The following is a 26,910-nucleotide window of genomic DNA, read 5'->3' as shown; positions in this document are numbered from 1 at the left end:
TACTAACTCAATACCAAAATATGTGGGTGATAAGTTTACAAACTCTATCACACCTCTTTCACTTTGCACTCTCAAATAAAATCGGACAAAGAAAGAAATAGAGAAAGGAGGGAAGCAACAAGCTTTGGCAAAACACTTGGACTTTGATATATGAAAAAGGTTTACAAACTGTTGGAATAAGAAAGCTTACAAGCTTCTTCACAATTGGAAGTGGGATTCGGATGGGATGATTTACAATGCTTGAGAACTTGGGTATTTATAGCAAACCAAATGATTAAACTAAGATTATTTATTACCACACAAAACACATTAATTGCACCTAATAATTTTTATTCAACCATACCTAACATTGCCTAACTTTCAATGCCTAACTTTGACATTGATTTTCAACAATAGCAACCTGTTTTGATTTGAATTTCCAACATGCTATTGGTTGTTTTGTTGTTTACAATCATGGAATTACACTTCTGATCAACCAATCTAAGGTCTCGTGTTAAAGTAAGCGGAGATTGTACTAATTTTCGTTAATCTGGCTGTTGTTTCGGTGTCTACAAGTATGCACGTTGTGTGTCACATAATAGCAGATTTTCCTTAAACCCTGAATCTTTAGTTCTTTACCCCTGTATTGAATCATAACTTGAATCGGCTAATCAAACAACTGGAGCTGCTTTTCAACATTCTTCACTAATTTGACTACTAATTAAATGCTATGATGTTGGTTACAGGCTTGGTGAACTAATGTAATATCTCATATTAAAGTAAGTGGAGGTTGTACTAATTTACATTCATTAATTCGCTGTTGGTTCAGATAGATAACTTTTCGTTCATGAAGTTCTCAGTCATTTGCTGCTAGTTTCTGAATGTACTAATTTAGCAGTATTCGAAGGGATTATTTCTTTCTCTAGTCTGTCTCACATTTAAGTAAGAGTAATGTCAAAGAGATTAAATTTTTTAAATCAAATTTGCAAACTAAATAATGTGGTTGTAGATAATTGGATTAAAATATTAATTAACGTGCTTGTTTCTTATTAGTGACACATCATTTGGTTTAAAAAATTTGGTCTCTCTCTAGCATTGCTCTTAAGTAATTAAGTAGAGATTGAACTGATTTTCGTTCATTAGTTGTTAGTTTGGATTACTAATTTTTCGTTTCATTAGTTCATTAAGGTCTCAGTCATTCGTTGTCGGTTTTGATTTCAGTCATCCTTTGTATTCCACTTCTTTTTTTTATCTATTTCTGAATGGCTCCGCCTCCATTAACGTACACATTCGAGACATAAAAACAAATTGAGACAAGTCACTAGTGATTCCAGCCTAGTTGTTGGTGCAGTGAGAGTTGGATTTCAGTTCATTAAGGTCTCAGTCATTTGTTGTCGGTTTTGATTTCAGTCATCCTTTGTATTCCACTTTTTTTATTTTTTTTATTTTATCGATTTCTGAATGGCTCCGCCTCCATTAACGTACACATTCGAGACATAAAAACAAAGTGAGACAAGTCACTAGCGATTCCAGCCTAAAATTGTTGGTTCAGTCAGAGTTGGATGCACTTCTGTATAGCTGTATTGAACTGTGATCTTTCTAAATTTGTATAAGTTTCACTTTTATAAGATCCCGAGGAGTACCTTTTGATGGTTCATATGCATCGAATAATTGATTGTCTAGGGTTAACCCTTCAAAGTTCCACATAGAATAAGAACCTTCTTTACATTTTTCAAAGCACATTCCAGAGAACAATTTCAGATTCTTACACCATAAAATACAACTACACTGTGGAAAAAATATCTCACTTGCCATTTGAGGAATTTTAATTTCATATAGCCCTCTCCTTTAAGCTGCAACAAAAGATACTTGGAGAATTTCTAGGTAACGAGATGAATGTAAAAGTTATTATCACCGTGTTTAAACTATCTACACGTCTTGATGAGTGATCATATATTAGGATGTCTAGACAAGAAAATTTGATGTAATTTTTGTTGGAACATCACCCTGTAATTGAATAGGACTTCTTATGATTGACAATTGTAAACTCACTTAAGGCAAACATCACACTCTTAAGCATTGCATGATTTTTCAAAAGTTTCTCACATAGCTTAATGAGTCTTTCATGTTTATATTTAATTTGAATATCACAAACAGGTTACATATTAGATGTACATTCTAACTTGAACATACCAAGTGGAATATGTATTACGAAAATCTAACATTCAAAGTTTGCATGTGTAATTTATAAATAATTTGTAGAACTACGTAGGATTGTTGATGGTGATGGCTAAACCCGAGTGCCTTTTACATTTGATTTTCCAAAACATTTGTTTTCTTATTGCCGATTTCAATCCTTGTTAATTTAGTTGTTTGTCTTTTACTTTAATTCACAATTACAAATCTTTTCTAAATCTTGTGTTGAATAGTTAATTAACAGTGGGTTAAAATATAAGTTATTCATATCAATCCTTATAGAAAACGATTTTAATTGAGCTTTCTGTACTATGATAACCTTGTTATTTTGTAAATATTTTAGGTTTTTGAGCTTTTTTATACTATGATAATCTTGTTCACGTATAAGTATTTTTAAATATTTTTTACCTTAATTTTGCAGGTGGTAAAAATTCTATGCAGTAGTACATAGGTAGTCTCCACATCAAATAATTATTACTTACATGATGTGGTTCGTGAGTGGGTTATATATTACAAACATATATATTAATTAAATATTTATTGCACAACCACGGGCAATATCTCTTTCGTACAATACGGCATCAGTTATATATATATTTCTTTATAGAAATAATAGTGTTAATGAATTAAATGGTTAATTTTTAAAACAAAGAAAAATCAGTGAGAATCGAACCCATACTATAGTATTGGTATGATTATTTTCCGAAATTGCAGTAAAGTGACATCTGCCAATATCAATTATATTTGGTTCCGCTGATTATTTTTCTTGACTACTTGTGCTTCTCATAACAATAACCAAAACAATAACTAAAATAAACACGGTTATATTTTCTCTCCGAAAGTGTTCTCATGATACTATAAAAATTATTATTCAATATGAAAAGTATGAACATTTAGAAGTCGTCTTTCAATATTTAAGTTGTTCTTTGTGTAAATGTTTTTGAAAATAATATAGAGAACTCTTTACGAAAACGTCTCCAACTACCTGCATGCACTTTTCTTGTCAAAATAGGTCATCTAATTTTGTTTACTTGTTGCTTAGTTGGTTGTTTGATTTTCTCATACCATATCAAGAAATTTTATATCCAAGAGGATCCACATTCAACCCTTCCCCCTCCCAGACATGTTTATATATATTTCCATGGATCTTGGAGAAACTATTTTGTATTAAAAGTATCATAGAAACAACATTGGATTATGGAGAAATTCTACAACACCATTAATTGGAGTAGCTTTATAAATCTTAGAACGCCACTGTACTCGACAAGTTTTATGTTAGTTCCAAGTACTCCATGTCTTTTCTCAAAGTCCCTTTGCAAGCCTTCCTTTACCCCTTTTACCATGAGCCTATCTCACAATCGCATTTTTTAACTGGAGCATTTGTAGGTCTTCGGTTTACATGTCCAAACCACCTTAACAACTCATCTTATCTTCAATTGCAATCACTTCTACTTTACCTCCGATATCCTTAATCTTAATCTCATACTTTACATCTAACGAAGCATTCTCATCTATGTTACCTTATTTTTTACACGTTTTGATGCTTAACCATCCAACATTCCGTGCCATAAAGTATTGTTGGCTTTATTGTCGTCTTATAAAATTTTACCTTAAACTTTAGTGGCATACAACGGTTGCACAACACATCCAATGACTATTCCTCTTCATCCATTCAACTTGTATTCTATAGTTGAGATCCCTTTCCAATTCTTGGTTCTTTTGCAAGATAAATCCAAGGTAACAAAAGCTTTCACTCTTTTGTACTTCCTGATCTCCAGTCATCACCCTTATCATATTATCACCTCAATTCTCATTGAACTTGCACTCCACTCTATCTTTGACCTACTTAGAATCCAGAACTTCCTTCCAAAGGTTAAGCTTCGAATTCACTCCGTCAAGTGTTTCATTTATTAGCACTACATCATCTGCGAAAAGCATACATCAAGAGATATCATCTTGAATATATCTCGTTAATTTATTCATTACCAATGAAAAAAGGTTAAGGCTTAAAGATTAGCCTTGGTGTAACCCTATGGTAATGGGAAAGCTTTTAGTTTGTCCTTTATGAGTTCTTATTACAGTCATTGCTTCATTATACATATCATTTATTGATTGAATATATGATACTTGTACTTCATTCTTCTCTGGAATTCTACAAAGAATTTCTCTTGGGACCCTGTTATACGCTTTTTTCAAATCTACAAAGACCATGTGCAAATCATTTTGAATATCTCTATGTCGTTTCATCAATCTTAGTAAGAGATAGATTGCCTCAATAGTCGAGCGCCTTGACATGAATCCGAATTTATTGTTGGAGAAATGTATCTCTTTTCTCAGTCTATGTTCTATTATTCTCTCGCAAAGCTTCATTGTATGACTCATTAACTTAATACCTTTATAATTCATGCAATTTGTATGTTGCCCTTATTCTTGTAGATAGGGATCAAAGTACTTTTTGTCACTCATTTGGCATCTCTTTGTTTTCAAAATCTTATTGAAAAAGTTTATGAGCCATACTATACCCGTCTCTTCTAAGACCTTCCACACTTCGATTGGTATATCGTTGAAGTTTTGCCCTTAAATCCTGTATATATCGTTGAGACCCACTGCTTATTTATGCTTCATCTTTTTCAAAGCTAAAATCACTTCCTCTTTCCTAATTCGGCGGTAGAAAGAGTAAATTTTACATTGTTCCAAGTTACTCAACTCACGTAGAGAAGTAATCCACTGCATGTCCTTCATTGAACATATTATAAAAATAATCTCTCCATCTCTCTTTAATTGCATTCTCCATAGCTAGAACATTTTCATTCTATCGTTGATGCATCTTACTTTACAACATTCCTTTATAGCCTTAACCTTTTCTTGTACCTCCTTCTTCCACCACCATTATTCTTTTTGGTATAGAGCACAACTCTTGAACTCCTAAACGTATCATAAATCTTTACTGAGTATGACATTTGGATCCATAAATTTTTGAATGTCAGAAAGTTTCGAACTAGTAAACTTAAATAGATTATATATTTAGACACCAAAAAAATCAATAATTTATCATAATTTTTCCAATCAATCTACATATGTAATAATTTTACAAAAGTACTCACGGAAATTAGTCATCGATAAAATTCTTTCATATAATACACCTTTTTTTTTTCTTGTTCAATATAGTACATATAAAAACAAAAAAAAGTTATAATTTGCGTTCTCAGCGTTTTCTTACATTCTTTTACTCCATAAAATTAGATTTGACTAATGGGTGGAGGTTTGCCTTCTAATGTTATAAACATTATTCAATAAGAAATGGTACAAACATACATTAGTTAGTAGAATTCCTCTCTTTTTTTCTTTTGTCAAATAGTAGAATTCCTCTTCAAGTTATAAGTTACTAGCATTTGCCTACACATTTTGTGTATATGAACACATTTTTTTAGAAAATGAGAAGGAGAGAGGGGGAGAGAGAGAGAGAGAGAGAGAGAGAGAGAGAGAGAGAGAGAGAGAGAGAAAGAGAGAACGTGATCAGGGGAGTGGTAGGTTTTTGTTTTTGGTCTTTTTTCTTTTTTTTTTAATTTTAAATATTAGAAATATTTTAACATCACATGTAGGTGAGGCTTCAATAAAAAACAGTAAAATTTGGACCTATGAAATTACATTATTGCCCATCATTTTTATTTTATTTTTTTGTGATAGAAGACTAAGTTATCTTTTCACCCTCTTTTAGTTGACAAAAAGGGTTTCATTAATTAATAGAGATTCTTTGTGTAAAGTATTTTTTATAAATAAATATAAGAGATCTATTTTTGAAAACATCCAACTCCATGGACCTTTATGATTAATTGTATTTTTTTTATAAATAAATATGAGATCAATTTATGAAAATATCGAGCTCCGTGGACCTTTATGATTAATTGGTCCTATGATTTTGTTTGCTTGTTGACTGGTTGTTATTTCTTTGATTTTCTCATTAACATATCAATGTATCTTATATCCAGCAGGACCTACAGAATATGAATACAAAACAAACGGCTCTTATATAATTAATTTTGACTGCATAAAATTTAAGAAATAAAAGACATAAAGACACTCTGGTTTTGATGTTGCAAGGTAATCATGCATCAAATTGGAAACAACTTAAAACAGTGTTTGAAACAAAATAACATAATACAAAACTACTTAAATAGTTTAAATAGTTGGAGGGAAATTAAATGGGCGGGATCTGATCATCAACATAGCCGAAATGTTGGTTTGACACGTCCCCTAAGAACCATGGAGCCGTCTGCATGGCGTCCATGTTGTTTAGATCAAACGTTTGTGTTTCCATTGCTGCATGCATGTTCTGATCAGTTGAGGGTGCTAGCACTTGTGTACGTGCAACTTAGGGTTGGTTCCTCTCAGCCAGATTCTCCTCCTTCCGGCTCTTGATCTGTGCGACAATCTATGTCACGCACTCCTTGATCATACACTCCATATCGTTCAAATCGTTTAAGTCCAAGCCAGTCAGAACATCTTAAGCTAAAAACTCTCAAGCGCGCCGGTCATGTTGGCCACCCATCCCTCCTCTGAATGCTAACCTACCACTCCGAACGAAATGATCTACTTGAATTTTCACCGTGACTAAAAAGAATATTAGGAGTGAATTTTGCTTGCTTTGGATTTTGAGGAACCTAAACGGTACGACATGAAATTATTAATCATCGAAAATTTTTTTGGAGGCGGCGAAAGCCTGACACCAACTACAATAACATGGTGTCCTGAATTAAATTAGAGCGCACCTCATGCCAAACAAAAAGGCAACCCAAAATAAAGAAAATTTGGCGTCGATGGTTCACCGTTTGCTTCACGACGAATTTAGGGTTCTAACAAAGCCACAAAAACATTAATTGTCCTCATATTACAAACATAGCCAAAGTTTTGATAATTAAAACATGTAATAGCATGAATAACTAAGTAACACTACGTAACTTATTATTTGCGAAAATGAAATTTTCCCTAAATAAATAACATTAAGTACATCATTCAAATTGCTATTAGCAATTGTGATTGTTTTACCCACTGTTCTAAAAATCTCTGCCTAGCACTGCTTAGGCCCCGCCTAGGCACTAGGCGGCTGGACATCACCCCGATTAATGCTTAGGCGTTTGAAAATTAAGAAATGGCGCTTAGACCTGTTGAGGCACCCGTCTAACCCGCCCAGACCTACTTAGACATCTACCTAGGTTGCAACTCACTTAGATAGAAAATAGATAACTTTCCTTTTGTATTTTATTGTTTCCATGCAATAAATTGTATGAGACTTATTGAACACTTAAATAAACACACATTATACGTTTGCTCCCCATATTTTCATTATGTTCCAATACTTCATAATATATGTCATTCTAATTTCTAGTTTATGATAAAATTATATATATTTTAAGTATAAACAGACACTTATTTACACGAAATACAATAGATTTACTTAAATCTGCCTAGTCCACCTAGGCGCCCGCCTAGGCTCCACCTAGCCACCTAGGCACTAGACCCCAACCCGCCGCCCGACTAGCGCCTAGTGTCCACGTGAGTGGATATATGGGAATCAAAATATGTTGAATAACTCATGTTATGCTCATCTACACCTCTCATAAGTTCGAGCTTGATTGCAAGACCCACCTGTAGAGCAAGGACAAAAGTCGGCCTTAGTGATCTAACAGTGCCGAATGGAATGACCATCGCTCAACGTTTAAAAGTTACATTAAGGATACCAGGTTGATCCTCCACAATAGCTCATATCGACGAGAAGGTTTGGCACCTCAATGTGATCATAACCACTGCCTACATTCCACGAAATTGTGCACCACAAATAGGAGCTAATAAAAAGACATGTGATCCCATAGAAAGAATCATTGAGTCTTCATCTTTCCGGACAACACATACAAAGAGACCTGCCAATAAATAGTTAAGTAATTAGTGAACTTATGAGGGATGTTTAGACTTAGTTTTTTTTTCTCTTCCATCTCCCATTTATCAATCATAAAATCAGTTCCTTAAAAAAAACACGAAAGGGCTATCACTTGATACAATGGTAATATGATTTTAGATATCGGCGATTTTTTTTATAGAGATAATTTTCGAGGAAATATCTTAAAGATATATAGGGAGTTCGATTATTGAAATACACTGAGCACCACAAGAGTCGCTCAAATGATTTTCTTTGAAGGATTCTTCAACGAGAGAGGATTTTATATATTTACATTAAGAGGTGAAAAATAAATTAATTTCAAACTCATCATTCATAAGGTACAAACCTATTATATCTTAGTAACAAGTAAAGAGGAATCCCATTATAATGTAGCACTATTGGCTGAATAATGTGAAATACAAACCAAAATTACCAAACAACTCTTATATAATTACACAGAACTACCTCAACTATTGGTCATGAACAGTTTCATACCTCATCTTTAAAAAGTTTCAATGTCATACCTCATCTACGAATTTGTTACAATTTCATACCTTCCATCAGTTGTCTGTCAATTCATTCGTTAAATGCTAACGTGGCTTGTGACGTGGCACACTTTCTATTAAAAAAACTAATAAAATATTATTAAAAACAAAAAAAAATCATTTAATATTTTTAAAATATAATAATAATTATTATTATAATTAAAATAATAATAATAATAATAATAAATAAATAAATAAAAAACCCACCCATGTTCATCTTCCCCCCCCCTCCGCTCCACCACTTTCTCCCCCCACCCCCTACAACCCAAAAAGAAAGAAGAAGAAGAAGAAGAAGAGAAAAAAAAAAAAAAACCCATCTTCATCTTCATCTTCCTCGACCCCCCATTCGCTGCAACCCACCCCTTTCTTCCCCTTCCTGTTTTCCTCTTCCCTCCTCCTCCGCACCCACCCTCTTTCCTCCTCTACACACCCCACTCCTTAAATCCACACACATTCCCCCTATTTTCTCCGTGCCCAATTTCTCCACCTGCAGAATCGGCGAAAGATGGGATTTGGGTTGTAGGGAAAGTGGGATCGGGGAAGATGAAGATGGCTTTTTTTTTTTTTTGGGTTGTAGGTAGTGGGTGCGGAGGAGGAAGGAAAGGGAAGACGGGAGGAGGAAGAAATGGGTGGGTTGCAAGGAAGGAGGGTCGGGGAAGATGAAGATGGGTTTTCGTTTTTTTTTTTTTTTTTTTTTTTTTTTTCCTTCTTCTTCTTCTTCTTCTTTCTTTCTGGGTTGCAGGGGGTGGGGGGAAGACAAACATGGGGTGGGTGTTTTTTTTTTCTTCTTCTTCTTTCTTTCTAGGTTATAGGGGGTGGGGGAAGAAGGGGGTTGCCCGGGGGGGAGGGGGGGAAGACAAACATGGGGTCGGTTTTTTTTTTTAATTTTTAAATAAATTTTCTTTAATTAATTATTATTTTAATAATTAACAATTATTAAATGATTTTTTTTTAGTTTTAAATAATATTTTATTAGTTTTTTAATAGAATGTGTCACGTCAGCATTTAACGGAGGAATTGACAGACAACTGACGGAAGGTATGACATTGCAACAAATTCGAAGATACGGTATGACATTGAAACTTTTTAAAGACGAGGTATGAAACTGTTAATGACCCAATAGTTGAGGTAGTTCTGTGTAATTTACCCTTAATTTTTCCTACGTAAAATTCAAGAAATTAAAAGATAGAAACTCCGTGGTTTTGATGTCAAGGTAAACAAGCATCAAAATAGAAGCTTAAAACACGGTTGAAGCAAAATAACGAAAATAAATACAACAAAAACTTCTTAAATAACTCAAGGGAATTTAACGGGGTTATAAGACCACCTAACACCATCTAACATGGTGGTCCTAATCCTTAAACCAACATGATCCATATCACCAGATTGTGGGGTCGGCACGTCCCCAGTGGACCATGGAACCACCTGTATGGCGTTCTGAATGTTTTCATCAATTGTCGCTGAAGTCACTGACGGTTGTGCACCTAAGGGTTGATTCATCTTCGCTAGCTCCTCTTCCTTCTTCTCTGAATCGCGACAACTTCCTTCAATCTCCCGTCGATCATCCACCCTATTTCCTGTATATCAGTGAACGCCAAGCCGTTCAGGGGCTTCCCAGTGAGGCACTGGTTCATGGCCAGCCAAATTTCCACCTCTCGGTTCTCGTTTTTTTGCTTGTTCACTTCTCTTGCTCCTTTTCAACCATCTGCTTCAGAAACATCTCATGGGTCACCATCTTTTTATTTCGCTCCTCCTCGGGCATGTTCTCGAACTGCTCAATGAGGCGTCGCGCTTCTGAAGGATTAGGCCAGACATCAGGTTGAGGCTCATCTGGACTGTATATGACAGCACATGTTAGAAAATCACAAAGTTTATTGATTTCAAACATCTTCTTCATGAATCCCCTCTTCTTTTTCCTGAATGTCACTTTTCGCGACGAGTCGTTCATGATGAAGGCTAAATTCACTTTCCTTCTAGTCATAATTTCTCAAAGAAGAGAGAAATGAAAACTAGGGAAAGGAAGGGAAGAAGGCGGCTTTAGGGTTTCATACTCTTAGACGGTGTGGTTGAACCCTAAATAGCTAATCCTATTTATAGTAGAACGCTGCTTAACTGCTGAAGTTTCAGCAGGAGCTCCTGCTTACCTCCAATCCTGAACTTGAACACATGTTCACCTGGGATTGGGTGTAAGCAGGAGTTCCTCCTGAAACATTCAGTAGCCAAGTATTTTCCTTTATAGTATTTTGCAAGGGGCTACTTTAATTAATTATGACATATTTTGTCATCAATAGAAATTTAATACTTTTGAGGTGATAAACAAGCACAATTTTAGTTTCTCAGCATTTTTGTTTCATCATGTCCGTTATTTCTATTTGATTTATTAAATCCGATGATAAAAAATAAAATAAAAGTGTCAAAATTATCTCACAAATATTTATGCGACTAACAAATTTATAATATGAAATCTAGGCTGGAGATTTATTAGCATAATAGAAATTTATTTTCATGAGCTTGTTGGATTTTTGTTTGATATTATCCACCATCTGGTTTTATATGGACGTTTATTTTGAAATTTCATTCGTAGGTGCAGGTATTATGACACAAATTTTTCTCTCGTGCATTCATTCATTGAACAATAATTATTATATATAACTTTCTTTGATAATTATAACTTGTACAGTAAAATTAATTCTTTTTTGGGAATTTTTTGTTTCTCTCTCTTTTCTGGCATACATATGGATATACTATATATATCAAGACATTTTAAATTTATATTTTTTACCCTTTCGCATTTAAGAAAGAAAAACAAAACATCTTAAAAAAAAATTAGAAAACTTCATTTTAATCCTTAAAAAAAGATGAGTTTAGACTATGACCTTATGTAAGATTAAAATCCAATTTTAGTCCCTAATATATTTAATCATATCATATATTTTGATGTTTTATTTATTTATTTATTTTTATTTTAATGTATTAATTATATTTAAATTTATTTTTTTATTTCATTCATCATAATATATTTTAATGTCTACATTTAGGCAACTAATTTTTTTATAATATATATTCCGATAACAATTTTGTATGTTCTTCATTTAGGTAGATTAATACATTTGAATATTTTGGTATATCCATCGGTACAAACATATAGGTACATTGAACAATATAATGCATTTCATTATGTACATTTTGGTACACACATTTGAGTATTGACTTTTAGGTACATTAATTCAATATATTATATTTTCGGTACATACATTTAAGTACATACATTTTGGTACATACATTTCGGTATTGATATTTAGGTACGTACATTTCGATATTGACATTTAGGTACGTACATTTCGGTATTGACATTCGATACGTACATTTTGGTATTGACATTTAGGTACATTAATTCAATATAATACATTTCGTTACATGCATTTAGGTTCATTATAATATATTTCGGTACAATCATGTAGGTACAAATATTTTGGTACAAAAAAGTCAATTTTATATATTTCGGCATAGTCATTTATGTACACTTATGTATTTATATATTTTTGTATCACAAATTTCTTTTAATATTTTCTCATTTACGTTCATTTATAATTCAAAAACTAAATATGTGCATATTAATAAAATTAAAATTTAATGTGGAGAGAATAAATAAAAATACACATTAAATAATAAAAATTGAATGTAAATTTTGATAAAAGTACACTTCAAGGGATTAAATTGAATATGTAATCTAGCATCGGGTTTTTTTTAAATTTTAATCTTTTGTAAGGACTAACGTTCAAAAACCCCAAAAAAAAAAATCTCTCGAGCATGCTGATGCTGGCCATTCATCCCTCATTTTAATGCTCACCTACCCCTCTGATGCGATAATAAATTTACAATTTCTAATAATCAAATGTATTCGTTTCAACATAACGTCTCTCCGAAAAAAGTTTGCGTGTATTATTGGGCTCACTTGCAAAATGTAAAACACTATAAATTCAAATCCAACCCAATTAAGTGCTGGTCTCTCAACCTACCCAAAATTGAACCTAGACTTTTATTTTACAATTACGATTTTACAACTAAGCTCCATGAAGTCTTAACAACATTCTCTATATAAACGACACACTAGAATGGTCAAAGTATGCCCCACTAAGCTTAACAATCTAAGGCTATTCATTTCGGAAGATTCGCATATTGGATTTCCGATCCGTAACTTTCTGAAGACCTAAATAAGCTTCCAGAACAACATACTAAAAATTCACAACTATCTAAATGTCGGATTGTCATCAATTACGAAAATCATGCAGAGGCACAATTATCTCAAAAATGAAATATTCGAACCATCGTATCAAAATTCAACAAATGGACCTTGGATATGGGTTCAAGACATTGAGAACATCTCAATGTCCCAAATCTATGAAATTTGATTTCCTCCCACGCACCGCCACAACCGCCGCCGCACATGGTGGTTTCCAACGACCAAAAACCTAGTTTTCTGACATACTCCACTTCTATTAAAATTTACAAAAATATACATCTCAATGAGAGCAACAACTTTTATACTTGCCACAAAGTCCAAAACTGGATGGAAGATGATCAATTTTGTTGGTAAAGGCGGCGGGTACACAAAACTTCCCGTCGTCAATTTGCCGCATATGATAGTCCATTGGGATCGGGGTGGTCAAGTTTTGCTCCTAGGATGATGGGCTACAAAGCTTAGATGGTGTCATTCACCATCGCTTCACTAATTTGCCGGAAAAATGAGAAAGGTAGTTGGAGGCTGGAACTCTAAACTTTTGTTGGCCTGGCAATGCCATGTATGGTGTTAATTGAGGTGGTTCTAGTAGAGGGGAGTGAGAGCTTCAAGATGGTAGTAGTGGTGAAAATTTACGCCAGAGTTAGTTGAAATTAGCTTCGAAAAATCGATAGTTGTGGATTGCGATTGGGTTGGTTCTTGGGCTCGGCTTTGCTAATTTGGAAAGTTGGAATTTCTGACTTCTTAAAGTCAGACTTTCCACTTATAACTTTCGGTCAAAATGCCAAAACGCTCTCCAACTTAAAAAGCTTCTAACTTCATTCTAACTTGGAATTGGGTTCCGTTTGCGCCTACGCACTCGTGGGAGTGAGCTTTACCTATCCAACTTAAGAATTAGCCTAAAAGGTTAAGTAAAATTTGAAATGAAAATAATACACCCCACTTCAATTTTCTCAAACAGGAGAATTTAATGAACTAATTTCAATTAAATCTCTGAAATACTTCTAAAAATGAAATAAAATACTAAAATTTAGGATGGGATATCACAAAAAGAGAAAAGGGACAGTGAACAGAAGAAAGGTGGGGGCTTGGGTGCTTGAATGCTTGAATGCTTTAAAATTTTTAACTTTTTTAATGTCCATGCATTGTCAGATTAACATGTGGCACCCGATCATTGTCCATGGGCGCACATACGCATTAATGGAGGTTTTGACAGAAAGCGTAACAGGAGTATGAAAGTGTTCCACAATCCTTACTTTAAGTAAAAGACTGAGATGAAAAATACTTGATGTATAAAAGTTTGAAGACCACAATTCTTACCCATTTAGAAAAAAGAAAACTCAAAATCAATACTATGCAACTCATTCAAGGCATAAATAAAGCAGCATCTCTCACATATTTGTCTCGTGGTTCATCCTTTTTTTCTGCATATTTATCATTACTTGGATTCATCTGTTGACATTTGTTTGGATGTGGGGGATTTCTCAAGAAGAAATCCCATATTTGATTTTAGGTTTGTTTAGAGGAGAAATCATCTGACAAGCAGAAATCCCATATTTATCCGTAAGATGATTTCTCGAGAGGTGTAATCTATTCAAGCGTGTGAGGTTCGATATTTGGTTTGGAATAGCACTTACAATGATCACACTTGAAACAGTAGTCCACCTCTTTAAATTATGCTTTGGAAAAATTTGAGTATAAAGGTAACATAACAAATTTGTGAGCAATTATGATTTGGAAAAGGCGTTGATTTTTTTCTTGAACTCTAAAAAAGTTTTAATCAATTCATACCTTAATTGGAGAATTCAAAATGTTAAAATCATCATTAACTGGTACAAAAGAGCATGTTTTTCTCTATAAAAGCGTCTTATGGTTTCAGCTAGAATGAACGTAAGATGAAGATTGCATAGTGGAAACGTTTTATGTGATTATAGGTTTTGATTACTGGTATAGTTTTATTGATAATTTTATCTTGTACTGATGATAACTATGCAATAGGGTAAAAAATATAGTTAACATTTAAAGTTTAAGTTGGGTGTAGACAATGTATTAAAAGCGCGAGGCGTGGGTGAGGCGTCCGAGTTGAAGCCCGGCCTAGGCGTGAGGCGAAGCTTCACGGGATTAAATTTTTTTTTATGTATATGTTTTATATATTATACATATAATTGTATAAAAAAATAATACTACGTAAAATAAACATTCATTCTCAATTTTTCATTCAAAATTCATAGTCATTCAAAAGATAATATCATCTAAATTCATCATTCAAAGGTAATATCATCCAAATTCATCGTTCGAAAGGTAATACAAACAAAGAAAACAATCATTCATCCAAATCCTCTTCATATAAATCAAAATACAAACAAAGATATCAATCATTCATCTAAATCCTCTTCATCTAAATAAAAGGCAACATCATCCTTTTCATTGCCAATTCTAGATGAACTTGTTGGGTATGTCATCAATTCATCAAAAGAATCTTCCGAATCATACTCCACGTTTCTTCAACTTGAGGATGCTTCATTACCCAGTTTTCTTTTGTATGTAATAGGACCCCAAGGTTGAGTAGGCTCGCGAGGATGAGAGGTTCACGAGGAGGAGAAGAAGGAGGAGTAGGCTACGAGGAGAAGGAGGAGGAAAAGACTCTCTAGGCTCTCGAATGTATAAGCCACCTACATAAACCGGGGATGGCACATTCCTTACGGCCTCAACATTATACAATAACTCTTCCTCAAGCCATGTAGGATCTTCAGGAAGAACGGGATCTTCTGTCTCCATTATCCATTCATAATCGGAGGCAATTTCTTCCACAACAATAGGATCATACTTCTCCCTCATTTTCTTACTTCTCTGTTATAAAGCCAAATTGTACTTGGCATAGGCTAAAGCATTAAGCCTTTTGTGTTCAAGCCTATTCCTTCTTTTTGTATGAATCTACAAATAAATCAATTCTATTATTCAAGTCTAATCATCTTAAGCAAAAATGATACTTAAGATACTAATAATATATTTACTTACCATTGATAATGTGCTCCAATTCCTCTCACATCCCGACGCACTACAAGTAAAGCTTAGAACTCGAATAGCAAACTTTGTTAACTGGGGTGTTTTATGCCCAAAGCGCTCCACCAAGCAGCTAAAAAAGAACAATATTAGTAAGGTAAGTAATTTAAGGGTTAATGATAAAAAGATATTAACAATTAACTAATTAAATCTTACTTGGTGTTCGCTTTTTCCTTGTTTGCATAGCCATAGAATCCGCAAATGGACCACGCTTATCATTATATAAATCCAATTGAACATCGCCCTCTTCACGTTCTTTCCCTTTCCCAAGCATTCTATCCATGCAAGCAAACAACCCATTTCGCACTTCATCAGTATCTGAGAAATTATCCTCATACCGAAATTATGGGTTTAAGTAATAACCCGCCGCATGTAGTTGTTGATGAAGTTGATCATCCCATCTACAACCTATCTTTCTCCAAATAGGCATATATTTTTTCTCCACTTTGTTAAAATTGCTTGCAATTTTCTCTTTTGCAGCATCCATCTACTCATATATAAAACCCATAGGGGGTCTCTCCTCCGAATCAACCTCTCTCAAAACACAAGCAAGAGGAAGAACACCCTTAATGCAAAAGGAAACTTGACCCCAAAACTCACGATCATGTAACACATGATGCTTAGCCAACTTTGCTTCACGGGATTTTGCATAGGTACTTTCCGACCATTCTTGAGAGGTAAACAAAGCAAAGATTTTCCTTTTGCTTTTGTAAGCTTTGTAGTGTAAAGAAAGAAGTGGCAAACCTAGTGACCGCTGGATGAAGAATTTCTGAATTGTTGGTGTACTTTCTCATCAAAGCTAGTACCCATTGATGCCCATATAGATACTTTGAAATACACCTAGCACGTTTGAGCGTGTCATCAGACCATGCCATCTTAGAAATATCTTCTAGCATCAAATCAATGCAATAAGCCGCACATGGAGTCCACCACACCTTCTATTTCCTCTCTATAAGTTTTGTCGCGGCATTCTTGTAGTTCGAAGCATTGTCAGATATAACTTGAACCACATTCTCCTCCCCAATTTGTTGAATAACATCATCCAAATAGCCATACAACAAATCTCCATTCTTAATAGAGGCCAATGCATCAACCGATTTTAAGAACCAAGTACCTTGCGGGCTATTGACAAGAAAGTTGATTAAACACCTACTTTTGCCATCTGACCATCCATCCGACATAATAATGCATCCATATCTCTTCCAAGCCTTTTGATGTTCTTTCATCATACTCTGTACATCCTCAACTTCTTCTTTGAGTATCCAAGTTCTATATTCATGGCTTGTAGGAGCATCAAAGTCGGGACCAAAATTGGATACCAATTTCATTGCATTAACATAATATTCATTGTTTGCCGCATTGAATGGATAACACTAGTGTAGAACCATCGCGCAAGTGATTAGGATGCTTGTCTTCTTTCCTCTTTTTTGAAAGGTGCATTCAATGTGGTTTGACGAGCTTCTGATGTAACATACCTATCAAGTGGTCCCCTTGACCTAGGTGGTAGAAAAGAATCGGTTTGTTGTGAATGTGTGGCACTCACACTCCCACTCTCGCTACTTACATATGGTGTCCTTGTTGTGCCCATATCGACACTTTCACTTTCTTCTCCACCACCACGACCCAACTCATGGCTAGTTTTCCTCTTTTCTTTAGTTCTCATAACATTAACAAAGCATTCTTGGACTTTTTTACAACTTATCATTCTCCCGAACTTACACCACCCAAGTGATGTTTAAATCTAGAAATTGAACCCATGCATTTGTGGTTAAAAAAAAAACACAATAGAAGTGCTTGGTGACAGGATCCAAATCTTTTTGTCCATTGCCAAGCAAAATCTTTCGTAGAAGAAGAAGCCATATTATTCAATGCCTAAACAATAAACATTCGATGCATACAGTTAAGGAACCAACAATCTATTAATTTATGCAACAATTACAGTGATGACCAATGACCATACTCAATTACTTTTTTGAATGAGATAAAGCAATCCAATAAAAAGCTTAATAGAACACTTCTAGAACGTGGACATCCAACAAAAATTGTTTGGAAAATGACTATTGAATAAGAATCAGATAATGTTCATGAACACGTACTGATTTTGGCATATATGCAGAGCAAAAATGTCTAAGCCTGAACTGTTTATGACGCCTGAGCAAAAATTGCCACTAGCTCTTTTGGATCAAAAAGAGGTAATGTCTTATAGCATCTCATCTTTCCATAGCATGTGGCTATTATTTAACTCCTGGTTTAATTACTTGGACTTATTTGTACATTAGGCTGGTAAAAAACTTCTACTCATTACCAGCTTAGATTATCATTAAAAATTCACATGAGGCATACTAGAGATGCACCACATAATCATGAAGAAACAACCTCATTAGTAAAAAAAAAAAAAAAAAAAAAAAAAGGTATCACATACAGTTGAAGTTTTCCAACAATAGTACAATACTAACATGGGACTAATTTTTCAATTATTTTTATGTACACAGTACACAACACCTACAGTCCAATCCCCTTAAGCCTTTAGCCATAATCCCGAATCCTTCTCCCATCCCCTTAAGCCTTTAGCCTCATCCCCTTATACCTCCACTCCTCTCTATTTTTTCTACTTTCCAACTCCAAGGCTTCACACCAGTTAAAAAAAATATAAAAAAATAAAAAAAATCAAATCTCTAACTTTTTCAGAATTTAAGAAACCTTAACCTTTAAAATAGGGGATTTGATTGTGGGTTTGCTGACAGCGCTAGGGTGATGACAGTGTGGCGACTGGGAAAGGACGATCGACTGGGGTGATGCTGCTGTGTGTTTCTGGCGCGGGAAAAGAGGGTGAAGAAGGAAGTGGTCGAATCTATATTTTGAAACTGAAAACCCTTACCCAAATAATGTCGTTTAGGTTTGGGTGGTATTTTTTTTTTTTTTTAAAAAAGGCCAGACAAGGTGCCTGAGACGCCTTGAGGCACGCCTCCACTGCCTAGGCATCTCCGGCAAAGCGTTTTGCCCACTTCAACAAAACAGAGGCGTTAGCCTCACCGCCCGGTCTCAAAGACGCCCTAGGCGCTCCCCGAGGCTAGTTTTTTAAAACATTGGGTGTAGAAAGATGTTATATAGTTCAAATAATAATTTTCATATTATGTCTCTCGCACATTTCTTGTTTCTCTTTTCCGTGCCTCTTTGCACAGTCACGTTCTCTCTCTTCCTCTCTCTCACCTCCGTTTGCGCCAACTCTAACTTTACATGCGTCAGGTGTTGTAGCTGCCATTCACCTAGACTCTCTCGTGCCATTTACATATATTGATTCATTGAATATTGATTAAGATGAAAGATGACCTCAATTTTAGATTATGGAATTATTGAGTTGTCGAATTTGGTTCCGGGTTTTCTTATTTTTGATACATTGGTCTGTGACGATGTCAATGCCATGATAACATAAATTTTAACTTTCCTAAATTCTCAATGCAAGTATTTTTTTGTAGAGTGCAGGTAGGGACCTATTTATATGTTATATAGTAAATTTCATTAAATCCTCCTAGGTCCAACCTAGCCATCCAGGCACGAGGCCCCATATTGATGTCCGGCTAGAACTTAGCATCTTTTTGAACTTTTAAAAACATACGCGCGCGCGCGTGCACACACACACACACATATATATATATATATAGCAAAACTATAACACACACACACACACACACATATATACACACACACACACATATATAGGCTTTGATTAAACCGTTGGGCATTGCACAATAGTTTAAATGAGTGTAATGTCTATATGTAAGAATCATTCAACCTAACTTTGATTTGTGTTACATTATTGTCATAATAATGTGAGTTTGATAGGGGTTAGGTTTATATATTAAGGAGAGAAAGATAAATTGACTCCACCATCCATGAATTACAGACCTATGACCTCTCACTTACAAATAACGAGAAACACCACTAGATCTTAATACCAATAAGTAGTCTAAGAATGTTGAATACAAACCAAAGTTACCAAACAACCTTATATAATTAATTTTTTCTAGATTAAATGCAAGAAATTAAGAGGCATAGGAACCATGTGGTTTTGAGGTCAAGATAAGCAAGCATAAAATTAGAAATAACTTAAAACAACGATGAAGAAAAATAACATAAAAATAAAATACAAAAACTACTTAAATAGCTCAAGGGAAATTAAAGGGGTTCTTAGATCATCCAGCACCACCGAACATTGTGGTCCTAATGCCCAAAAGTCGACACATTATCATCCACATCAAGAACTTTTGGTCGGCACGTCCCACATGGACCATGGAACCATCTGCATGACGTTCTGAATGTTCTCACCAGCTACTGTAGGTTCTGCACCTAAGAGTTGATTCATCTTCGCCAGCTCCTCCTTCCAGCTCTTGATATTCGCTTCAAATTCCTTCAATTTTTCTTCGATCATCCTCCTCATTTCCTTTAAATCAGTGAACTGCAAGTCGTTCAGGGGCTTCCCAGCAATGAAGTGGTTCATTGCCATCCAAATTTCCAATTCTCGGTTCCCTTTCTCCAGCTTGTTTACCTTCTCCAGCTCCATTTCGACCATCTGCTTCAGAAACATCTTATGGTTCACCATCACTTTGTTCCGCTCCTCCTCGGGCATGTTTTTGAACTGCTCGATGAGGCGTCGCACTTCTGAATGATCAGGCCAGGCATCAGGTTGAGACTTATTTGGACTGTACATGATAGCACATGTTAGAACATCACAAAGTTTATTGATTTCATACTTCTTCATGAATCCCTTCCTCTTTTTCCTGAACGTCGCTTTTTGCGACGAGTTGTTCATCATGAAGGCTAGTTTGACTTTCTTTCTGGTCATGATTTCTCAATAGAGAGAGAAATGGAAACTAGGGAAATGAAGGGAAGAAGGCAACTTTAGGTTTCAGACTTTCAGTCGGTGTGCTTTAACCCTAGATAGCTTATGCTATTTATAGTATTTACAAGAGGCTACTTTAATCAATTATGAAATATTTTGTCCTCAATCGAAATTTAATATTTTTAAAATAATAACACGAACCATTTTTAATCTCTCACGCAACTTTGTTTAATCATGTCCATTATTTTTATTTGATTTATTCAATCCAATGATGAAAAGTAAAAAAGAAATGTGTACACATCACCTCCACTAATATTTGCGCTGAAAATCAAATTTAGAATATGAAATCTAGGCTGGAGATTCATTACCATAATAATATTTTGTTTACATGACCTTGTTGGATTTTTGTTGATATTATCCACCATTTGGTTTTATATGGAAATTTATCTTGAAATTTTCATACATAGATGCATGTATTATAACGCAAATTTTTTGATATGGTTCATTCATTCATTAAAAGAGAGTTATTACATATAAATATCTTTGGTGATTATCACTTACAAGGTAAAATTCATTCTTCTTTAAGAAATTTTTGTTTATCTTTCTTTTCTGGCATACATACGGATATACTTTATATAACAAGACAATTTAAGTTTCTGATTTTTACCTTCTCGCATTTAAAAAAGAAAAACAAAACATCTTAAGAAGAAAATATCTCGAACGAGTCAAACTCCAATAGAGATTCATGCCTCATTTAAATGCTCACCCACCCTTCTGATGCGATAATGAATTTATAATTTATTTATAATAACATATCTCTTTTCTCGTGTGCCCATACATCCAAACGAAACATTATCATCTTTGCTGCATTCATTTTTTGCACGTATTGGTGTTTGGCTGTCCAACATTCGTGTTGTAAAGCATTGTTGGCCTTACTATGCCCTATAAAATTTTATCTTGAGTTTTAGAGGCATAAGACGGTCGCCCAACATACTTGATGCATTCTTCCAATTATCCATCTAGCTTGTATTATGGATGAGAGATCTTCATCTATTTCTTTGTGATTTTCCAAGAAGATCCAAGATAACTAAAGCATTCATTCTTAGGTACTTCATGATCCCCTTGTCTCATTTGAACCCTCATTTCCACTGAACTTGCAATTTATCTACTCTGTCCTTGACCTACTTAGATTAATATCTTTTGATTCCAACACTTCCTGCAGAAGGTTAAACTTTGCATTTACTCCCTCATACGGTTCATATATCAACATTGTATCATCTGCAAAAAGCATACACCAAAGGATGTCATATTGAATGTTCCGTTAACTCATCTATTACCAATGCAAAAAGGTAAGAACTTAAAAGCTAAGTCTTGGCATAACCCTATGATTATGGCAAAGCTTTCAGTTTGTTATTCATGCCGTAGTCCTTGAATCCTTGATCCATCATACGTATCATTTATTGCTTGAATATATGCTACTCATACTCATTTCTTCTCTAAAATCCTCCAAAGAATTTCTCTTAGACCTTATCATAAGCTTTTCCCAAATATATAAAGACTAAGTGCAAACATTTTTCATATCTCTATATCGTTTCATCAATCCCTATAAAAATATTGGGATGTGCAATCCACACACCCCTTGGTATTTTTTCTTCTTTGATCTTCTTAAATTCATTCAATTCAACGGCTGAAAATTAGAAAGGTGTGTAAGAAATAAAAAATAATGTGTAGATATCATATCTCAAAATATTATAAATTTAAACAATAATATCAAATGTTAGTGTGACGTCTGATCCAAAAATTTCCCATCTACTATTGGGCTCGCGTGCAAAATGCTAAACACTATGAATTCAAATCCAGCCCAATTAAGTGCCGGTCTCCCAACCCGCCCAAAACTGCACCGCGACTTCTCCTTTTATACATTGCAGACACAGAGATCCCGAGATGGGAACCGGAATCGGAATCAGAACAGAATCGGACTTTTGCAGTGATTTGCCACACTTTTCAGTCCCCAGAGGGTTCAGTTTGCGATCTCCCTTGAGTTTTGATCGAGGAGTTTGTATAGGGTAGGTAGATTTGGGGTTTTACAATCAGCTAATCGAAATATCGAATTTGAAATTACTGAATTTTGGGAAAATTGGGGATTTGTTCTATTTCATTGCTCTGAAATGTAGGGTTGTGGGGTTTTGCAGTTGCAGGAGGAGAAGATGAAAGTCAACATCTTGCGTATCCTTCTCGCTGTGTTTATGTTATTTTGTTCTTTCTTTCAAACTACACTAGTTTATATACCATTTGCAACTAGCTCATGTAATTTTCTATACTTTTATTCCAAGATATTAACTTTGTTGCATTTAATCATATGGTAGAATGAATTTTGGCTTGATAGTTTCGAATTCCTGTGATTTTGATTTTGTTCTTTCTTTCAAATTTACTAGTTTATACCATTTAGAAATAGCTTTTGTAATGCTCTTTTCTTTCCCGTCTCTGAACTGTTGCATCTAATGGTGGTGGAATGACTTTCAGCCTGACGGTATTGAATTTCTATGATTTGTCATCCTCTGGAACTATGAATATTTAATGAGCTGTAGAGTTGTACTACCTTAATTGTAGTCTAATGTTACGAATGGCAATCACAAGATCAGTATATATTATGTTAGTCATGAATCTCTTGCATATGTTCCCCCTGTTTATGATTCGGTGCGATTATCTTTTTAACAACGATCGTGATAATTTGACAATCCCATTTGCTCCGTGATCTTATTTTAACTTGAAACATCTTTGATGGGAAATGGACGTATTATGCATTTTATCGTAACTGTTCTCTCTTGACCCTTCTCTCTTTGCGGATATCTGCTGGGGATTTTAAACAGAGTATGTCTTTTTTACCTCTTTTCGATCTCTTATGTTCATTAATCAATTGGAAATAATCAATTGCTGCATGTGTGAATGTGTCTAAATGTAAATTTGATGTGCCCTTTTTTCTGGGATATGTTTTATTTCATCTACTTTGGAGCTCTAACTCTTATCCCTTTGGACCTGCAGGTGGCATGCTGTCGCTTCATGGACATGGGATGCACAAGACGAAACATGTGGGATTTGTAGGATGGCATTTGATGGTTGTTGTCCCGATTGTAAACTCCCTGGGGATGATTGCCCGCTAAGTAAGTCACTAACATTACTGTCTTTATGCCTTGCACCATGTTTCATGTTTCACCAAATTCTTACATTTCCTCTATTATTAAGATCCAAGTCCACAAACTGAGGTTCATGTTGATCTGTAAACATGTGCTGGTCGAAAAGTGAAGCTCATGTTGCCTGTGTCCACATGGTTGTGCTTTTTTTTTCACACTTTCCTGTCATGATTTATGTGGGTAGTTCTATTCTTCCATATATAATGGCATCAACTCGTAGCAATGCTTTGATGCAAAATATTATGGAATATACAGATCAATGATAATTTACAGACATCGACATTGGATATTCTTTATTTTTCTCTTATGAAATTTCCCAGATAATACATAACATCAGATCTGTGTCAACACCTTAGAACATCATTTACACATGGTTTCATTGGACATCATGTTACACATGGTTTGCAATGCACACAGCTAGCATGATGTGCTTCTAAGCTAACAGTCAACCCCTGTATATTTGGTTATAGCATCTAGCTGCCCAACCAAATTGTTTACAGTGCAGGCATTTCAGGTAGGAAACCCTTTATTATTTTTTGCGTTGGACCAACCAGATTGTGACATTTCACGTTTTGCATTAGTAGTGTGATTTGCGTTTCTTTTAGTCTATGTTTTTTTTTCTTGTTTCCCGTTAAAATATATGGTTTCTATTGATATAATCTGACGATAAATTATTCTATTTGCAGTTTGGGGCGCGTGCAACCATGCTTTCCATCTCCATTGTATCTTAAAATGGGTAAATTCACAGACTTCTCAGGCGCATTGCCCCATGTGCCGCAGGGAGTGGCAATTCAAAGGATGAGGGAATTCTTGCTTACTCGCTCCCTCATCAAGTGCAGGTTTGCAAACGTTTGATTGTATACGGGTTGATGTAAATTATGACCACCTTATATCTGTTGTGTATTGGATGATGTGTGCTGAAGTAACTCCGTCTTGAGGCGTAACTTCTCAATCATTCTTTGTATCCCTCCGTAAAAGTGAACTTGAATCAGTAGAGCCTTTTACTCACCCCTATATGGTGTTTTTTGTTTTATAAATTTGTGCATCAATTGAGATTCAGGAAGCAGAGACAGAGCAAAAATATTTACCTTTTTTTGTCAGCGGTTTTCAGGATCGCCGCTAAAACATGCACCGAGGAGTTTTACTGGTGTTGGCGGCGAATAGAACCGCTGACAAAGACGTTCTCCCTTCAAATTGGTCATCCATTGTTTTTGCTGCTCTTAATCTTCTTACCTTGATTTTAATACACTAGATAATTTTTTATTAATGTCAATTTGGAATTGGATTATCACAAAGGGTACCGTTAATTGGGAAATATTTTCTAACTTGGTAAGCAAACGCCTAGATTAGACACCACCTGTGTTACTTCCCTACCCTTTCTTTTCGTTTTGTTTTGTTTTCACATCGGGGCAGGGAAACATAATATTTGACCAAGGATTAAAAACACAACTAAGAAAGTGACCCTTAAAATAACTTTTGTATTTCGTTACTTGATTTGATCATGCGACGAGAAAGATAGATAGAAAAAAATATACAATTGGTTATAAATTAAAATCTCTCGGGACTTGTATCCAAGGTTCTAAAAAATAATAAACGCTAGTTGGGCGGTAGGTTGGCGCCTAGGCACCTAGGCGGGGTCTAGATGGGCCTAAGCGGCCTAAGCGGATTTAGTTAAATTTTTTGTATATCTTGTAAATAAGTGCATATTGGCACTTACAAAAAACACATTAAGCATATATGTCATATAACCATAGTGATGAGTATTGTAAGATGACACATTTACAAGAAGTTCATAATTTTAAACCACTTAGACTTAGATAGGATTTTTTATTTTATTTTTTTCAATTTCATTGAAAAAACAAAAAAAATCGCCTAGCACCGCCTAGCCCGTCTAGAGCCCATCTGATTTTTTCCACCGATTTGTAAGAAAACGTCTCAGCTCACCACCGTCTAATGCCTAGACCGTTTTTTAAAACATTGCTCGTACCTTAGTTAGTTAAAAAAGAAAGGACGTTTACTTCTTGAGCTTTGAGGTAACGTCGTCCTGTTTGATTCTCCTCTGCTACTGTCGCTTGTACGATAAGAAAGCACATGGACTGGAGCCCCAACATTGTCGTTTTGCAATTGATTGGATGGTAGGTAGCTTCCTCCATTGTTTTTATTACAAATTTGCAATGTACAGGCGATCATCACGTATCGCATTTCAACAGAAAAAGTAGATGAACAACTTTTCTTTTTTGTTTTAAAAGTTAACATCCACTCTGCTCCACTTGAACATAACCACTACAAAGCCCTACATGTTTTTGTGTATATATTATTTATAAATTATATTCCGCATGGATATGATGGGGGAGCGGTTCTTTTCCTTTGTTTATTGATAACGCTACAAACAATAATATATGTTCTTTTCCTTTGCTTATTGATAACGTTGCAAACAATAATATATGAAGCATTGAAACTGGTGATATTGCATACGTGAATTATGTTACTTAGGGAGAGCATTATGCACACCCTTTAAAACTAAAGTTTCGGATCTCGTTCTCGTAAATTAATGAAGTTTAGAATATATTTTATTCAAAACACTAAAGGATAACTTGTAACCCAATTGAGAGTAATGAGAACACAAATCACATTGAAAAATAAATGATTAATGTTTTAAGAGACATTAATCAGTAATCACAAATACTACCATCCATATCCACCTTTACAACAGAGAGATTTGAAGGAAGGAGGATAAAAATTAAAAATGAGAAAAGAAAAACAAATAAATTGGACAATCACACCGAGACACACTACATGATACTATCAACCATCCACTTGGCTACACCAGATAATCAGACGGCTGAAAACAATCCCATACTGCAGAAACAAAATGACATATGTGCCCTTCACATCTCTACTACCTGTCCAACAACGGAAAC

At 34.8% G+C, this 26,910-nt stretch overlaps 2 protein-coding genes and 1 pseudogene across 2 annotated transcripts; 1 reads left to right on the top strand and 2 right to left on the bottom strand.

The window, feature by feature from the left end:
- Window positions 1-15,418: 15,418 nt before the first annotated feature.
- LOC137722132 (uncharacterized) lies at window positions 15,419-17,621 on the bottom strand (annotated as a pseudogene).
- Window positions 17,622-20,025: 2,404 nt separating this feature from the next.
- LOC137722131 (agamous-like MADS-box protein AGL80) lies at window positions 20,026-20,868 on the bottom strand. The gene has a single exon (XM_068461108.2). The coding sequence runs from the start codon at window positions 20,799-20,801 to the stop codon at window positions 20,214-20,216; it is 588 nt and encodes a 195-aa protein (XP_068317209.2). The 5' UTR covers window positions 20,802-20,868; the 3' UTR covers window positions 20,026-20,213.
- Window positions 20,869-23,086: 2,218 nt separating this feature from the next.
- Window positions 23,087-24,997, top strand: APC11 (anaphase-promoting complex/cyclosome 11). Its single transcript, XM_088692931.1, has 3 exons — window positions 23,087-23,105; window positions 23,841-23,959; window positions 24,676-24,997. Coding segments are annotated over exons 1-3 (237 nt in total). The 5' UTR covers window positions 23,087-23,103; the 3' UTR covers window positions 24,792-24,997.
- The last annotated feature ends 1,913 nt before the right edge of the window (window positions 24,998-26,910 follow it).

The sequence above is a fragment of the Pyrus communis genome, chromosome 4 (genome assembly GCF_041283825.1).
Source record: "Pyrus communis isolate YQ-2024b chromosome 4, ASM4128382v1, whole genome shotgun sequence".
Taxonomy (NCBI): Eukaryota; Viridiplantae; Streptophyta; class Magnoliopsida; order Rosales; family Rosaceae; genus Pyrus; species Pyrus communis.
The sequence above is the reverse complement of the archived record's forward strand: the minus strand, read 5'-3'. Positions and strand labels throughout refer to the sequence as shown.

Excerpts from the sequence above, each read along its gene's own strand:
- LOC137722131 (XM_068461108.2), bottom strand. The coding sequence starts at position 20,801 with ATGACCAGAAAGAAAGTCAAACTAGCCTTCATGATGAACAACTCGTCG.
- APC11 (XM_088692931.1), top strand. Across the intron at positions 23,960-24,675 it reads TGGGGATGATTGCCCGCTAA|TTTGGGGCGCGTGCAACCAT; the intron begins GTAAGTCACTAA and ends TTCTATTTGCAG.